The sequence below is a fragment of the Macaca fascicularis genome, chromosome 1 (assembly GCF_037993035.2).
Source record: "Macaca fascicularis isolate 582-1 chromosome 1, T2T-MFA8v1.1".
Lineage (NCBI taxonomy): Eukaryota > Metazoa > Chordata > Mammalia > Primates > Cercopithecidae > Macaca > Macaca fascicularis.
The window spans coordinates 214,379,680-214,397,796 of NC_088375.1; the positions used below are offsets into that span (position 1 = coordinate 214,379,680).

At 51.1% G+C, this 18,117-nt stretch overlaps 1 protein-coding gene across 5 annotated transcripts in view; it reads left to right on the top strand.

Moving 5' to 3' along the window:
- The window catches only part of KIF17 (kinesin family member 17), a 54,915-nt gene that overhangs the window by 25,330 nt on the left and 11,468 nt on the right, over positions 1-18,117 (top strand). For all 5 annotated transcript variants that reach the window (XR_006694275.3, XM_005544544.4, XM_005544545.4 and 2 more), the window contains exons 7-11: positions 1,634-1,781; positions 4,308-4,864; positions 6,133-6,213; positions 7,235-7,446; positions 9,853-10,084. Coding sequence is in view for 4 of the 5 variants with exons in the window: in XM_005544544.4 (XP_005544601.1) it covers positions 1,634-1,781; positions 4,308-4,864; positions 6,133-6,213; positions 7,235-7,446; positions 9,853-10,084 (1,230 nt within the window). In the remaining variant the exon portion in view is untranslated. The remainder of the gene's footprint in view (positions 1-1,633; positions 1,782-4,307; positions 4,865-6,132; positions 6,214-7,234; positions 7,447-9,852; positions 10,085-18,117) is intronic.

An 18,117-nucleotide genomic window follows, 5' to 3' on the forward strand; every position in this document is an offset into this window, starting at 1 on the left:
GGCTTCTGAGAGTATGGTCAGGGAAGGCCTCTCTGAGGGGTGTTACTAAGCTGAGGCCTGGGAAGGTGCTTGCCAGGGAGCAGGGCACAGGCCTTGGGGCAGGGAGGAAGTGGGTTTGTCTAGGAGGCCCCAAATGTGCATCATAGCCGTTGAGGGGTAGGCAGGGCCAAATCACTTGGGACTCAGATCAAGTTGGGGAGCTTAGATTTCATCCATGAACATGGGATTCCATTAGCAGATCCTAAGCAGGGGAGACACCTGCATGGACACCATGGCTGTGTCAGAGGTTGGGGCCAGAGTGAGAACAGAGGTGAGGACCAGGTGGCTGTTTGGATGAGAGCTGGCAGTGATAGCAAAGATGGAGAGAAGTGGGTGAATAAAAATATATTTTGTCATTGATGGATTGAGGACCATTGGGCAGAAAGGTATTTGCCAACATGGAAAGGTGTTCTTGATATATTGCTGTGTGGATAAAATAGATTGCAAACAAACGCACATATTATTAATCTGTTAAAAATGCACTGAGCAGCCTGGGCATAGTGGCTCACGCCTGTATTCCCAGCACATTGGGAGGCTGAGGCTGGCGGATCACCTGAGGTCAGGAGTTCAAGACCAACCTGGCCAACATGGTGAAACCCCGTCTCTACTGAAAAAAAAAAAAAAAATTAACCGGACTTGGTGGTGGACACCTGTAATCCCAGCTACTTGGGAGGCTGCGGCAGGAGAATCGCCTGAACCTGGGGGGTGGAGGTTGCAGTGAACTGAGATTGTGCCATTGCACTCCAACCTGGGCAACAAGAGTGAAACTCCATCTCAAAAAACAAACAAACAAAAAGAAGCACTGAGAGGCTGGGTGTGGTGGCTCATGCCTGTAATCCCAACACTTTGGGAGGCCAGGGTGGGAGGATAACTTGAGTCCAGGAGTTTGAGAACAAGCTGGGCAACATAGTGAGACCCCTACTCTAGAAATTTTTTATTTATTTTTATTTTTGAGACAGAGTCTCACTCTGTCACCCAGGCTGGAGAGCAGTGGCATGATCTTGGCTCACTGTGACCCCCACTTCCCAGGTTCAAGCAGTCTCATGCCTCTGCTTCCCCAGTAACTGAGATTACAGGCACGCCACCATGCTTGGCTAATTTTTGTACTTTTAGTAGAGACGGGGTTTCGCCATGTTGGCCAGGCTGGTCTTGAACCCTGGCCTCAAGCGATCTGCCTCGGTTTCCCAAAGTGTTGGAGTTACAGGCGTGAGCCACTGCACCTGCCCCACAAAAATTTTTTTTTTAATTAGCTGATGGTGGCATGCCTATAGTCCCAGCTATTCAGGAGGCTGAGGCAGGAGGATCACTTGAGTCTGGGAGTTTGAGGCTGGAATGAGCCATGATTATGCCATTGCACTCCATCCTGGGGGACAGAGTGAGACCCTGTCTCAAAAACAAAAGAAAACAAAAAAGCATTGAGAACAGTTTAGAAAGGTCTTCACTAGCAAGTAATTATCACAGTGTTGTACAATTGGATTCTCTTGGCTTACTTATATGTTCTGTATTGTTTGAATAGCAACAAAGGAATACCTAAAGCTGGGTTTCAAAACGATGATAAAATGCTGCCTGCCCTCTGGTCCCCCCTCCCCACCAGGAGTATGAAGAGCGCCTGGCCCGGCTGAAAGCCGACTATAAGGCTGAGCAGGAGTCTCGGGCCAGGCTGGAGGAAGATATCACTGCCATGCGCAACTCATATGATGTCAGGCTGTCCACACTGGAGGAGAACCTGCGGAAGGAGACAGGTGGGCACCCCTTGCCTCTCCAGGCTGTCTCGAGGGAAGGTGGCCTCCTTTCTGCCTCACTGCAGTAACTGCATCACAGAGCATTTTCTACACCCCAGGCTCAGGTCTGTTTTATCCTCACAATGGTCCGGTAAAGGTAGGTACGACAGTTATGCTCACTATATAGATGAGGAAACTGAGGCACAGAGAGGGTAAGTAAGTTGCCCATCCATGGTCACACAGCTGGTAAAGGAGAGCCAGGATTTGAACCCAGGCAGTCTGGCCCCAGAGCCAGTGTTCTCACCCACAGCACTGCACTGGGATGGCTTAGCCACGGGCTGGGCTCCAGCTCGAGGCTGACTGTGAGCTGTGAAGTACACCCTTTCTGTAAAGGCAAGCCCCTGCCCCGAATTTCTGTGTTTTCCATTTTCTCCTCTTACTTTTGAGCCTCTCTGTTACCAAAGCAAACACATCCCATAATAAGGATTTAATCCGTAGCCACAAGTTTTTACCTATCTGGAAGTTTTTGTCTTTTTAAAAAAAAAAAAAAATTTGTTTTGAGATGGAGTCTTGCTCTGTCGCCCAGGCTGGAGTGCAGTGGCATGATCTTGGCTCACTGCAACCTCTACATCCCGGGTTTAAGCAATTGTCATGCCTCAGTCTCCTGAGTAGCTGGAATTACAGGTGCACACTACCACACCCGGCTAATTTTTGTGTTTTCAGTAGAGATGGGGTTTCGTCATGTTGGCCAGGCTAGTCTCGAACTCCAGGGCTCAAGCGGTCCACGTGCCTTGGCCTCCCAAAGTGGGATTACAGGCGTGAGCCACTGCACTTGGCCTTTAGTTTTTGTCTTCTTTTTGCCGCCCTAGGATGTTCTGCTGTACCAGTGTCAGTCAAACACGCATGCTGCCTGGAGGTTCAGACTTCCTAGCACTCATGAATAGAGTAGAATCCAGGCCTGGAATGATGATGATACTGATCGCACCGTCGGTACCATTTGTTGCACATTACCACATGTCGGGTAATTTACCTGCTTTACCTGTACCTTCTCACTGAGCCTCTCTTTCCCCAGTCCAGCGAGGTAGGACTCCCTGAATCTTCCCCTAACCACGTGGAAACCAAGTCTGAGAGAGATCCAGGCCATTTAGCTGGGGAGTGGATCCCATATTTCAGCAAAGGGAAATATCAAGACCCGCTTACAGGGGTCTGGGACACAGCGATGAAGAAATGAGTGGGAGGTATGAGAGGCGCCGGGAGCCCCCTGAGCCGGAGCACTAAGGGGTCCATGTGAATGCAGCCCTGTCTCCACTGCAAGGGAGACGCGCTCCTGGAGGAGACCCAGGGGAAGAGGAGGGAGCCGATTCTAGCATGTTCTGCCCTTTGGAGTGTTCCCTGCAGTCCAGATTGAATATGAGGCCTCCAGCTGCTCTTTGTCTGGCTCTGACATTCATCCACAGCATTCATTTAGCTCTCGCGGATCTAGCATATCCAGTGGACAAGAGCCCTGGGCCGGGCACTCCAGTGGGGGCTCCTAGGGCACCTGGGCATGAAATCTGCTGAACTCCCAGCCTTGGAAGGCAACAAGGCCCCAGGAAGCCTGCCAGTGTGTGAAGAGTGGTCCCGAGGCAGGGCGTGCCGTAAGAGCCCAACACTTAGTGGCTGTGGAGGTCAGAAAATGGAGAAATCACAGTGTTGGTCAGGGAAGGCTTCCTGGAAGAGGTGGAAGGCAGTAGGTTTGGGTTCTGATAAGAGCAGAGATGGGAAGGCAGGCAGGCTGTAGCCAGCCTCTGGAGGGCCTAGGAGGCTCTGACTCTCAAGCTGGTCTTTTAGAAACAGTGGGCTTGGGCCAGGTGTGGTGGCTCACACCTGTAATCCCAGCACTTTGGGAGGCTGAGGCGGGAGGATCACAAGGTCAGGAGATTGGACCATCCTGGCTTACACGGTGAAACCCCATCTCTACTAAAACTACAAAAAAATTAGCCAGGTGTGATGGCGGGTGCCCGTAGTCCCAGCTACTGGGGAGGCTGAGGCAGGAGAATGGCGTGAACCTGGAAGGCAGAGCTTGCAGTGAGCTGAGATTGCCCCACTGCACTCCAGCCTGGGCGACAGAGCGAGACTCCGTCTCCAAAAAAAAAAAAAAGGAAAAGAAACACTGGGCTTGGGGCCACCTTCTGCAGAAGGATCTCTCATTCTGACCCTTTAAAAACCTGAAGGATGGCCGGGGACGGTGGCTCAAGCCTGTAATCCCAGCACTTTGGGAGGCCGAGACGGGCGGATCACGATGTCAGGAGATCGAGACCATCCTGGCTAACACGGTGAAACCCCGTCTCTACTAAAAAATACAAAAAAAAACCTAGCCAGGCGAGGTGGCGGGCACCTGTAGTCCCAGCTACTCGGGAGGCTGAGGCAGGAGAATGGCGTAAACCCAGGAGGCGGAGCTTGCAGCGAGCTGAGATCTGGCCACTGCACTCCAGCCTGGGCGACAGACCGAGACTCCCTCTCAAAAAAAAAAAAAAAAAAACCTGAAGGAATTTCTCCATTTTGCAGAGGCTGTCTTGCAGGCGGAAGTCCTCTACAAGGCTGAGGTCATGTCCAGGGCCGAGTTTGCCACCAGCTCTGAGTACCCGCCTGCTTTCCAGTATGAGACAGTGGTGAAACCCGAGGTCTTCTCCACGACTGACACTCTGCCCAGTGATGATGTCTCCAAGACTGAGGTTTCCTCCAGGTTTGCGGAGCTGCCCAATGTGGAACCCTCCAAGTCTGGGATTTCTGTGGGCTCCAGTGAGTCATCCTCACTCGAAGAAACCTCTGTGTCTGAGGCTTTCCCTGGGCCCGAGGAGCCCTCCAACGTGGAGGTCTCCATGCCCACTGTGGAGTCCAGGAGCAGATACTTCCTGGATGAGTGTGTCGGGCAGGAGGCCACTGGGCACCAGCTGGGGGAACAGAACTACCTCCCGGAAGAGGAGCCGCAGGAGGTGCCCCTGCAGGGGTTACTAGGCCTGCGGGACCCGTTTGCCGAGGTGGAAGCCAAGCTGGCCAGACTCTCCTCCACCGTGGCCAGGACAGACGCACCCCAGGCAGACATCCCCAAGGTCCCCGTGCAGGTAGCTGATGTCATGCCTGGTGCCATGCAAACGCTGAGCAGGCAGAGCTTGCCCAGGGTCTGGAGCTCACTGTCCACACACTGTTCACACACACGGCCTCTGCTGCTCAGGCCGTGGCTCCACTGTGTCCGCTGTGGCTCTGGCACTGGTAGCTGGTTCAGGGGCACTGGTGTCCAGGGGTTGGGAAAGGAGAAGATCTGTCTCATGCTCTGTAATTCAATAAGAAAGTTGGGGTCGAGGTGCAAGGTTATGCCAGGTGGGCACCTGTTCTGCAGATGGAGTGACAGCTGTACAGGGCGTTTGCCCAGTTGCCACGGTTACAGTGAGTGTCCAGGCCTGACGGAGCCTTGGGCAACCCTCACTGGCTCGTGAGCTCTGTAGTGAGCTGGGTGGGGGGTCTGTGGGAATCCAGCCACCTTTCAGTGACCGTGAGGCTTCTGGGACACTGCTCTTCCTCTGTCCGGCCCCCTGACCAACATCTTCTCCCTTTTCAACAACCCTCTCGTTTTAAAAAAATGTTCCTCTTGGCCAGGCACATTGGCTCACTCCTGTAATCCCAGAACTTTGGGAGACCGAGGTGGGTGGATCGCCTGAGGCCAGGAGTTCAAGACCAGCCTGGCCAACATGGTGAAACCCCATTTCTACTAAAACTATAAAAATTAGCCAGGTGTGGTGGCGTGCACCTGTAATCCCAGCTACTCAGGAAGCTGAGGTAGGAGGATCACTTGAACCTGGGAGATGGAGATTGCAGTGAGTCAAGATCGCACCACTGTGCTCCAGCCTGGGTGACAGAGTGAGACTCCATCTCAAAGAAAAAAAGAGTCCTATTTTCTTCTCTTTTTGTTCTCTGCTTTCCTTTCCTTTCCTGTGTGTGTCTGTGTTTGTGTGTGTGTGTCTGTGTGTGTGTGTATTTAGAGAGACAGATCTCAGGTCTACCACTTCCTTGGTGTGTGACCTTTCTGAGCTCGGTTTCCTCATCTGTAAAACGAGGATGCTTCAGAGGAGTGGATACAGGCAACACTCCTGGTACACAGCAGGAGCCCACCACACGCCCTGACCCGCAGCCCTTGTCCCATTTCCTCTCTTCTCTGTTCTCTCCCTCATCTCTTCCCCCACTTTGTGCTCCTTCTCTCAGGAGTGACAGGCAGGGGAGGGTAGCGGGTGGTAGGAGGCCTTGGGGAGTTGAAGTGAAGCCAGGGGTAAGGGAGCAGAGGATGGTTCTGGCCCAAATCAGCCTTTTTCCTCCCCCATCCCCTCTCTCCTCCCAGGCCCCCGTGCTGACAGACCTGCTGGAGCCCAGGGATGCCAGACCCGAAGCCGAGGCGGCTGATGACTTCCCGCCCAGGCCTGTGAGTACCTCCCTGGGTCTCCGTGTTGGGGACGGGGTTCTCTTCAACTTCCTGGGAAACTCCAGCTTGTCTTCTCCCTCCCTGCGCCTCAGTTTCCTCATGCATGAGCTGAGAACAACAACCCCCGCCTTCCCCGGGCTTGTGGCCCATGGCCCGTGACCAGGCAGTATGCAGTGGGAGGAACCATCATCTTCTTATGGAGTGAAAGAGGCCTGTTGTTCTAGATGGTGGCTTTCAAACCTTCCTCAGCCTTGGTGCCCTTTGTGTAAAGCAGTTGAGGCCCAGTGTATGTAAAGGACAAGGGCTGCAGGTCGGGGCTGGTAGCCCCTAAGACACCATCAGGGAACCCAGTTTGAACACCCCAGGAGAGCGAGAGGAGGCTTTAAATCTCCCCACATTTATAGAGAAGACAATCTAGACTCAAGGGTGGGCTGGGCACAGGTCTGCAGCAGACTCTCAGCGGGGCGTAGATGGAGCGGCCAGGGCAGCCCTGGCTAGGAAGTGACTCTGAGATGGGACCCAGGTGTGAAGGAGGGACGGGGGGAAGCAGCAAGCAGAGGGGACAGCAAGTGCCAAGGTCCTATGGCTGGAAAGACCTTGACTTTCTGAGCGATGGAAAAGGAGGCCAGGGTGGTGGGGGAGGCCGTGGAGGTAGGGAGCCGGCGGAGAGGAAAGTGGACTTTGCTGCTAACGCGACGGGAAGTCACGCGGGGCTCATCGGAACGGGATGTGATCAGTTTCTATTTTAAGATGGCCCTGGCTGCCTGTGGAGACTGGATTGTGGGAGGTGAGAGAGGAAGCTGGGAGCTTTCCTCCCAGCGTGGGGGTGTCAGTGGGAATAGCGGCAGTAAGAACTCAACAGGGCGTGTTTTTGTGTCACTGGGGTCCCTGAGCTGGAGGTGATCTGTCGGGGCTGCAGCAGGCGGAATGGCCCGGTCTGGGACTGAGCCTCCTGGGAGACATCGGGCGTGGGGGAGGGGGTGGCCTTCCCACCTCCACCTGGGTTTCTCTTCACACTCAGGAGGTAGATCTGGCCTCCGAAGTGGCCTTGGAGGTGGTGCCGACGGCAGAGCCTGGCGTGTGGTTGGAGACTGAGGCCCCAGTGTCCGTGGTGGCTCAGCCTCAGTCCCTGCCGGCCACAGCCAGTGTGAGGAGGGACAGTGTGGGCATGGAGGTGGCAGTGCTGACCGATGACCCGCTGCCCGTCGTGGACCAGCAGCAGGTGCTGGCCCGGTAAGCAGCAGAGCATGGGGCCGGTGGGACCCCACGGTGGGGTAGGAAGGGGCTGCGTTCCAGGATGGAGGCGGGGGCGCCATAGCTTCCTCCCAGCTCTCCCTTCTAACGTGGCAGGGTGGCCCTGATTCGTCTCCAGGCACAGTGGGGACTGGGCGGGCAGGGCTCTGCTCTGGAAGCTACACAGGCTGCCACCAGCATCCCTTGTCAGGCCTGCTGGCCTTTAGGTTTCAGGAATCCCAGGGCAGAGTATCACAGGCTTTTCTCCCATCCCAGCCAAGCCCCCAGCCCCCTGGCCTCCAGTGCCCTCCCTGATGTGATACCCACTCACCCACAGGACAAGTCATCCCCAGGCACTCTCTGAGACCGCCTGGGGAGCTGGCCTTTCCTCACTTGCCGTGTGGCTTTGTTAGGTTGCTTAACTTTTCTGAGCCTCAGTTCTCACTTCTGTTAATGATGTCAGCCCGACCTCCATGCCACAGTCATCCAGGGGTTCAATGGGGGAGACCCAGTCCCAGAGGCCACAGTTCAAACACTAACTGAATGACTCTTGAGTGCTGGGCACAGGACGCAAGAATGAGCAAGCTGCTGCCCCAGTCCCAAGGGCCCACAGGCCAGGGTGGGGGACAGGCAGAGCCAAGAGGGTCCTGTTCTCTAGCAGTTCCTAGCCTGCCTCCTCCACTAGCTCTGCCACCTCGGGCCAACTTGAAACCTCTCTGTGCCTTCGCTGCCCGTCTTCAGAATGGGCGATATCAATAGTCTCAGTGTGAGAAGCTTGTGGTGAGGGTCAAAACGAGGCATTGCCTGCAACGTGGCAGCCCCACGCTGGGCACGCAGTAAACACTTTGCACGTGTCCTGGCTATTTTCGCAGTGTGCTATGGAGGGAAGGCTGAGGGGGGGTGCGCTTCACAGAAGGGGAGACACCTGAATAAGCTTTGCTGCAGGGGTGGCATCCTAGAGAAAGGGCACAGCACTTGCAAAGGTGGGACCCGGCCTGGGCATTTGGAGACGTGCAAGCAATGAGTGAAAGCTGGAGTGAACAGGGGAGGGGTGCAGGGGGGCTGGAGGGAGGACCCTGTGTACCCTCCTTGGGTGCTTGGCTCGACCCACAGCAGGATTTGTTTTTTCTTTTTCTTTTTCTTTCTTTCTTTTTTTTTTTTTTTTTTTGAGACGGAGGCTTGCTCTGTCGCCCAGGCTGACTGGAGTGCAGTGGCGTGATCTCAGCTCACTGCAACCTCTGCCTCCTGGGTTCAAGCCATTCTCATGCCTCAGTCTCCCAAGTAGCTGGGATTACAGGTGTGCACCACCACGCCTGGCTAATTTTTATATCGTTAGTAGAAATGGGGTTTAACCATGTTGGCTAGGCTGGTCTCAAACTCCTGACCTCAAGTGATTCACCTGCCCAGGCCTCCCAAAGTGCTGGGATTACAGGCGTGAGCCACTGCACCCAGCCCCACAGCAGGATTTTAAACAGAGCAGTGACATGGACATGGTTCCCTTTTGCACCGGCTGCCATGGAGCCTGAAGTGGTTAGAGCCTGGCTGCTCGGGTTGCAAAGTTCCATTTTTTTCCTGAGCATGATCCTCTCCTCCTTTTGTGAATCCTTATCAAGCCTCTGGGCTACTCACTCCCTTTGGAAAGAGGCAGGGTTTGAAAAATTTTTGTGTTGCTTCATTAGACAGTGGGAGGTGGCAATTCCCGTAAGCTTTTCTCTATAGTTATTTAAAATTTGTATCTTTTTTTTTTTGGCATTGGTGCATTTTTATTGATTTTTTAAAATTTATTTTATTTTATTTTATTTTTTGGTAGAGATGGAGTCTCTCCATGTTGCCCAGGCTGGTCTCAAGCTCCCGGGCTCAAGCAGCCTACCTGCCTCAGCCTCCCCAAGTGTTGGGATTATAGGCGTGAGCCACTGCACCCGGCCTAAAGTTTGTACGTTTAAAGGACAAAACTCTAACCATTTTTGAGCATGTTGGATATAATAGTCTTAACAATGTATTGTACGTGTCCCTCCCTGATTAAATATTGTGCATTGAGTGCATTGAACATTTTTCACAACCCAGGGTTCTTCTCATCATGCCAGTGGCCTCAGACACAGAACGCACCTGCTCAGCTGCAGGGAGCACCAGCGTGGGAAGTCCGCGGCTCAGGGGTGGGTTAGCTGAGCCCACAGGAAGATTCCCGCCCTGACCCACCACTGTGGTCGAGTGCACAGGCAGGGAGTTGGGCAGGAGTCCTGGTTGTGACCCTGAGCAAGCAGCGTCCTGTCGCTGAGCCTCGGTTTCCCTCCCTGTGAAGTGGGGTTGTTGGAAGGATTTGGTGGGCTCACGCGTAGCCTGGAGCCTGCCGGATGGCACGTGCTCGGTGATGAGCAGATATTTTCTTGTTTGCTTTTTCCTCTGCAGTCTGCAGCTGTTGGAGCAGCAGGTGGTGGGTGGCGAGCAGGCCAAGAACAAGGACCTGAAGGAGAAGCACAAGCGGCGTAAGCGCTACGCAGACGAGCGCAGGAAGCAGCTGGTGGCTGCCCTGCAGAACTCGGATGAGGACAGCGGGGACTGGGTGCTGCTCAATGTCTATGACTCCATCCAGGAGGAAGTCCGGGCCAAGAGCAAGCTGCTGGAGAAGATGCAGAGGAAGGTGAGGCCCAGGTGCAGCCCCCCATGCCCAGCTGTCCAGAGATGGGTGAGACCCCCATCCAGGCATCCCTACACCTTGTGGGAAGCCAGGCAGCCCTCTACTCTTTACACAGCAGGCATGCATGCATTTATTATTTATTTTCAGAGACAGGGCCTCTCTGTGTCGCCCAGGCTGGAGTGCAGTGGTACAGTCAGCTCACTGCAGCCTCCACCTCCCAGAATCGAGCCATCTTCCCTGTCTCAGTCCCCCGAGTAGCTGAGACTACAGGTGTGCACCACCACACCTGGCTACTTTATGAAATTTTTTGGACAGGCAGGGTCTCACCATATTGCCCAGGCTGGAAAGCACTTATTAAGTGCCTGCAGTGTGGCACACCCTGTTCTGATGCTGGCAGGCAGAGCAGTCACAGGGACAGATGTGTCCCTGTCACTGTGGAGCTTGTCTCCCAGTGTGTGTGTTGTGTGTGTGTGCATGCATGCGGATATGTTGTGTGTGTGTACATGCATGTGTGTATGTGTTGTGTGTGTGCACGTGTGGGTGTGTGTGTGTAAGAAATAACACAGCAGAGAAATAAGAGAATATCGAGGAGTGGTCAGTACTGTGAAGAGAATACCAGAGCGAGACAACTCCGTCTTTATGTTTTCATTTTTGTAGATGATTAAGTGCACACATTACAAATGCACAACTTGATTCATTTCTTTTTTTGTTTGTTTGTTTGTTTTTTTTTGAGACGGAGTCTCGCTCTGTCGCCCAGGCTGGAGTGCAGTGGCGCGATCTCGGCTCACTGCAAGCTCCGCCTCCCGGGTTCACGCCATTCTCCTGCCTCAGCCTCCCGAGTAGCTGGGACTACAGGCGCCCACAACCGCGCCCGGCTAATTTTTTGTATTTTTAGTAGAGACGGGGTTTCACCGTGGTCTCGATCTCCTGACCTTGTGATCCGCCCGCCTCGGCCTCCCAAAGTGCTGGGATTACAGGCGTGAGCCACCGCGCCCGGCAACTTGATTCATTTCTATAAAGTGCCTTCCACAAAGCATGCCCATGAAACAAGCACCCAGACTGGGAACCTCAGAAGGACCTGGGCTACCACAGGTGGGGGACAGGGACGTTCTCCTGGAGGTAGAGACTTCTGGGAGAACTGAGAGAGAGAGAACCAGCCCTGGGTGGTGTGAGGAGGAGCATTGGGATGGAGCCTGAAGCAGGAGAGAGGTCAGCATGTTCTAGGAGCAGAGAGTGGGCAGATGCAGCTGGAGAAAGGGAGTGAGGCCGGAGTCAGGGAGAGTGCGATTCTGCCCGTGGTGAGGGTTACATGCGCTGCCTTTGGAGCTTTCTCTGTGCTGTCTGGGTTTCCTGATCCTCATGATGGCTCCTTGGCCATCTTCAGGGTCCTCCCCACCCCTCCCCGCCCCCACCACCGTCCTGGCAGCCAAAGGATCTTGCCAAGCATAAAAATTTTTGCCTCTTTGGGCTGGGCACGGTAGCTCTCACCTGTAATCCCAGCACTTTGGGAGGCTGAGACGGGCGGATCACCAGAGGTCAGGAGTTCAAGACCAACCTGGCCAACATGGTGAAACGCCATCTCTACTAAAGAAAAATATAAAAATTAGTCCGGCCTGGTGGCGCACACTGTAATCCCAGCTACTCAGGAGGCTGAGGCAGGAGAATCACTTGACTCTGGGAGGTAGAGATTGCAGTGAGCTGACATCACGCCACAGCACTCCAGCCTGGGTGACAGAGCGACACTCCATCTCAAAAACAAAACAACAAAACAAAACCTTTTTGCCTTTTTAACCTCCTTAGTTTTTTATTTTCTTGGCTTTTTTTTTTTTTTTTTTTTTTGAGACAGTCTCACTCCGTCGCCCAGGCTGGAGTGCAGTGGCGTGATCTCGGCTCACTGCAAGCTCCGCCTCCTGAGTTCACGCTATTCTCCTGCCTCAGCCTCCTGAGTAGCTGGCACTACAGGCACCCGCCACCACGCCTGGCTAATTTTTTGTATTTTTAGTAGAGACGGGGTTTCACCATGTTAGCCAGGATGGTTTCCATCTCCTGACCTCGTGATCTGTCCACCTCGGCCTCCCAAAGTGCTGGGATTACAGGTGTGAGCCACCATGCCTGGCCCTTCTTGGCTATTTTTATGTCTTTTCTTAATGCTCCTTGTTATATTTCCAGTTGAATTCATTCTCACGTAGATATCTTCAATTAGGTCTACATTTCTAATATTTTTTCCTTTCTTTTCATTAATGTCCTATTTCGTATCTTCTTGATTTTTTTATCCCTTTCTAAGTTTTTCGATTTTGGATTAGAAATGTTCATACCGGTGACTGCCTGTTTAAGAACATTTTATTCAAATGTATTCTAATTGGGGTTATTTTTTAGTTTTTAGTTTTAAGAGTCTCACTCTGTCACCCAGGCTGAAGTGCAGTGGCACGAGCATAGCTCACTATAACCTTGAACCCTTGGGCTCAAACAATCCTCCCGCCTCAGCCTCCCAAACTGCTGGGGTAGGTGTGAGCCACTGCATCCGGCCTTGTGTTACATTTTTAATCTGCTGTCTAGGTTCTGTGAGCTTGTGCTTTCGGGGAGAATTTTCTTCACTGAAATGTTTTGATTTTTATTTTCTGTTTCTTCTAGTAGCTTTGGTTAGACACATCTGCTTTTTCCTTCTTTTCTGTTTATTCTGTGATGTCTTGTTTTTTCTGGACGATCAATAACAGCTGAAGGCAGAGATGAATGTTGGGGTGGTATCTTAGGTTTCTTCATTCAATAGCACACTCTTCTCTTTGTATAGTGAAGTGGAGTTTTAAATAGAACTCTAGGCCGAGCACGGTGGCTCATGCCTGTAATCCTAGCACTTTGGGAGGCTGAGGTGGGCGAATTGCTTGAGCCTGGGAGGTGGAGCTTGCAGTGAGTGGAGATCGTGACATTGCACTCCAGCCTGGACAGCAGCATGAAACCCTGTCTCAAATTAATCAATCAATCAATCTCTGATTTGTTTCCTATTACTGTGTTAACAAATTACTATACATTTATTTACTTAATATACACAAACATACCATCTCACAGTTCTGTAGGTCAAAGTCTGGGTACAGTGGGGCTGGCTTCTCTGCTTAGAATTCCACAAGGCTGAAATCAAGGTGTTAGTGGGGCTGGACTTCCTTCAGGAGGTTCTAAGGGAAGAATCCTTGTCCACACTCATTTCAGGTGTTGGCAGAATTTAGTTCGATGAGGTGGTTTGCAGCACTGAAGTTCTCATCTTTTTGCTGACTGTCGGCCACTCTTGGCTTCTAGACACTGCCTGCACTCCTGGGCTCCTGGACCCCTGCAAAGACAGCCAGGGTGGGGAGCAGTCCCTCTCACGTGTGGAATCTCTCTGACTCCACTCCTGCCTCATCTTTCAGAAACATCTTTTCTACCACATCGCTCCTGCCTGCCTCTCTGCCTTCCTCTGTTGCTTTTATTTTTATTTTTATTTTGAGATAGGGTCTCACTCTGTTGCCCAGGCTGGAGTGCAGTGGCACAATCATGGCTCACTGCAGCCTTGACCTCCTGGGCTCAAGAAATCCTCCTGCCTCAGCCTCCTGAGTAGCTGGGACTACAGGTACGCACCACCACGCCTGGTTAATTTTTTTTTTTTAATTATTTTTTGTAGAGAAGGGGTCTTGCTATGTTACCTAGGCTGGTCTCAAACTCCTGGGGGTCTTGCTATGTTACCTTGGCTGTCCCAGGCTCAAACAATTCTCTTGCCTCAGCCTCCCAAGTAGCTGGGACCGCAGGCGCATGCCACTGCACCCAGCTAATTGTTCTGTAGAGAAGGGGTTTTGCCACGTTGCCCAGGCTGGTCTCGAACTCCTAAGCTCAAATGATCTGCCCGCCTCAGCCTCCCAAAGTGCCAGGATTACAGGCATCAGCCACCGAACCCGGCTGCAAAGCCTTTTTTTTTTTTTTTTTGTCAAGGAAGATACCATATTCACAGGCACAAAAATAGGGGGTAGAAATCTTGGGGGTGAAAGGAAAGCTTGTTTTTTTTGGTGGTTTTTGTCTTTTGTGGTTTTCTCTTGTTTCTGCAGGACTTTCAGTTTCCACATCAAGGGTGCTTCCCACTTCTTTTTTTTTTTTTTGAGACGGAGTCTCGCTCTGTCGCCCAGGCTGGAGTGCAGTGGCCGGATCTTGGCTCACTGCAAGCTCCGCCTCCCGGGTTTACGCCATTCTCCTGCCTCAGCCTCCCAAGTAGCTGGGACTACAGGCACCCACCACCTCGCCCGGCTAGTTTTTTATATTTTTTAGCAGAGACGGGGTTTCACCGTGTTAGCCAGGATGGTCTCGATCTCCTGACCTCGTGATCCGCCCGTCTCGGCCTCCCAAAGTGCTGGGATTACAGGCTTGAGCTACCGCGCCCAGCCGGTGCTTCCCACTTCTAAATGCAGCACCTTCTGGAGACTAACTCCTCTGGTCCTGCACATATACTGGTCTCTTCCATCAGTTTCTCATTTTCAGGTTTCAGATCTGTTTTTAGGATTTTCTTGCTCCTTGTGTAGGGACTGCATCCTGCCTTCCATCACCTCGTTCCTCCTCGCCCCATGCTGTCCTGGGTGCTCTCTGCTTACCTCCCCATGGGGTGGCTCAGGGGCTGTCTGCTGGACTTGAGGGTTTATCTCCGTACTTCCATGTAATTCAAAGCTTCCAGTGTTCTCTGTCTTCAGGTCATGCTGTAAACTGGTTAAGGGTGGTTTTATTTTTCTCTCCTGGTTCTTCTGTATGTTTTTTTGGAGATCTTATGGGAGAGATTCAGACTTAGATGGATCTTTTCATCCTAAGGCACCTAGAGAGCTGGGATTTTTTTTTGTTTTTTTTTTGTTTGTTTGTTTGTTTGTATAAGGAAATACGTATGTATGTTTGTGTACACACTGACATGGTCTGGCTGTGTCCCCACCCAAACCTCATCTTGATTTATAGCTCCCATAATTCTCATGTGTTGCGGGAGGGACCCGGTGGGAGATAATTGAATCATGGGGTCCGTTTCCCCCATATTGTTTTTGTGGTAGTGAATGAGTCTCATGAGATCTGATGGTTTTAAAAGGGGAAACCCCTTTCACTTGGTTCTGATTTTCCTTTTGCCTGCCACCATGTAAGACGTGCCTTTCACCTTCCACCGTGATTGTGAGGCTGTCCCAGGCATGTGGAACTGTGAGTGCATTAAACTTCTTTTTGTTTATAAATTACCCAGTGTTGGGTATGTCTTTATGAGCTTTGTGAAAACAGACCAATACACACACACAAGCACTCAGGCTTCTAGACACTGCCTGCACTCCTGGGCTCCTGGACCCCTGCAAAGACAGCCAGGGTGGGGAGCAGTCCCTCTCACGCGTGGAATCTCTCTGACTCCACTCCTGCCTCATCTTTCAGAAACATCTTTTCTACCACATCGCTCCTGCCTGCCTCTCTGCCTTCCTCTGTTGCTTTTATTTTTATTTTTCATTTTATTTTGAGATAGGGTCTCACTGTGTTGCCCAGAATGGAGTGCAGTGGCACAATCATAGCTCACTGCAGCTCTTTCTTAGATAAAAGTAGCTCTAGTGCACGCTTTCTGCTACCTAGCTTTCCTCACGTAACAGCATATAATATCCTGAAGGCCACAGCAGTATGGAAAGATACTCCTCATTCTTTTTTGTTTTTGAGATGGAATCTCGCTCTGTTGCCCAAGCTGGAGTGCAGTGGCCCAATCTCAGCTCACTGCAATCTCTGCCTCCTGGGTTCAAGAGATTCTACCACCTCAGCCTCCCGAGTAGCTGGGACTACAGGTGTGCACCACCCATGCCCGGCTAATTTTTCTATATTTTAGTAGAGATGAGGTTTCACCATGTTGGCCAGACTGGTCTTGAACTCCTGATCTCGGGTGATCCACCCACCTCAGCCTCCCAAAGTGCTGGGATTACAGATGTGAGCCACTATGCCTGGCCTCCTCATTCTCTGACAGCTACATAGCTCTCCATTGTGAGTCTGGATCATTGCTTATTGAGTCAGTCCTCTCTTGATAAACACTTGGGGTGTTTCCAATATCTTGTAATAATAAAGGCTGCTGTAGTAAACAGCCTGTGCATATGACTTCTGTATTCTTGGTAGGTTTCTCTAGAATCTATTCCTCGAACTGGGGATGCTGGAACAAAGAGTAATGCAAGTGTGATTTTGCTCGATGTCACTAGATAGGCCAACTTCTCCTCCATAAGGATTGTATTGTTTGGTATTTCCACTAGCATGTATCCATGTGTTTCTCACCAACAGAGTATATTTACAAAAGCCTGGATTTTCTTTTTCTTTTCCCTTTTTTTTTTTTTTTGAGACGGAGTCTCACTCTATCGCCCAGGCTGGAGTGCAGTGGTGCGATCTCGGCTCACTGCAAGCTCCGCCTCCCAGGTTCACGCCATTCTCCTGCCTCAGCCTCCCGAGTAGCTGGGACTACAGGCACCCGCCACCACTCCCAGCTAATTTTTTGTATTTTTAGTAGAGACGGGGTTTCACCATGTTAGCCAGGATGGTCTCGATCTCCTGACCTCGTGATCCGCCCATCTCAGCCTCCCAAAGTGCTGGGATTACAGGCGTGAGCCACCACACCCAGCTCTTTTTCTTTTTTGAGACGAGGTCTCACCCTGTTGCTCGTGCTGGAGTGCAGTGGCACGATCGCAGCTCACTGCAACTTCAGCCTCCTGGGCTCAGGTGATCCTCCTACCTCAGCCTCCCAAATAGCTGGGACTACAGGCGTGCATCACCATGTCTGGATGATTTTTGTGTTTTTTGTAGAGACAGGGTTTCACCATGTTGCCTGGGCTGGTCTCAAACTCCTGGGCTCAAGTGATCCTCCTGCCTTGGCCTCCCAAAGTGCTAGGATTACAGGCGTGGGCCACTGCATCCGGCCCCCAAAACTTGGATTTCTACCACTTTGTTAGGTGAGAAATAATATCTTAGTGTTGATTTTTTGTTGTTTATTTTATTTTATTTTTCTGAGATGGAGTTTCGCTCTTGTTGCCCAGGCTGGAGTGCAATGGTGCAATCTCGGCTCACCGCAACCTTCGCTTCCCAGATTCAAGTGATTCTTCTGCCTCAGCCTCCCAAGTAGCTGGGATTACAGGCATGTGCCACCATGCCTGGCTAATTTTTTTAATTTAATAGAGATAGGGTTTCACCATGTTGGCCAGGCTGGTCTCAAACTCCTGACCTCAGGTGATCTGCCCACCTCGGCCTCCCAAAGTGCTGGGATTACAGGCGTGAGTCACCGTGCCCAGCATCAGTGTAGTTTTAATTTGCATTTTTCTTATTGTGAGCAATGTTGAATACTTTTGCGTATGTTTTGTGGCCATTTGTAGTTTTTCTCCAAACTATTTTTATCTCTTTTGCTCATTTCTCTATTAAGGTGGTTGTTCTTTTTCTTTTCCACATGTAGAAACTCTTTATACACTAGGAATATTAACTCTTGGTCTGTGATATAAATTGTAAATTTTTTTCCAGTTTGTCTTTTGTCTTTTACTGTGCTTTATGATATTTTTGCCATATGAAAATTTTCAATTTTTAGATTTTGTCAAATTGACCAACTATTAAAAAATTATTGCATATTCATTTTCAATCATAGTTGGGAAAATTCCCTCATGTTTTTTCTAGAACTTCTATGGTTTCATCTTTTTTTACATTTAAATCTCTGATCCTTAATCTGTCACAGGGGTGGAGGAAAAAAGTAAATCTCTGATCTAGTTGGAGTTTATCCTGGCACATGTGTGAGGAGCTGATTTGATATTATCTTTTCTTTTTTTCTTTTTCATTTTTTGAGACAGAGTCTCAGGCTGGAGTGCAGTGGCATGATTTCTGCTCACTGCAACCTCCACCTCCTAGGTTCAAGTGATTCTCATGGCTCAGCCTCCTGAGTAGCTGGGATTACAGATGTGCACCACCACGCCCAGCTATTAAAAAAAAAAAAAGTATAAAACTTATATTCCAAAAACAGTGAAAAAAATGTGAAAGCAATTAAGAAAACCAAAATAAATGGAAAG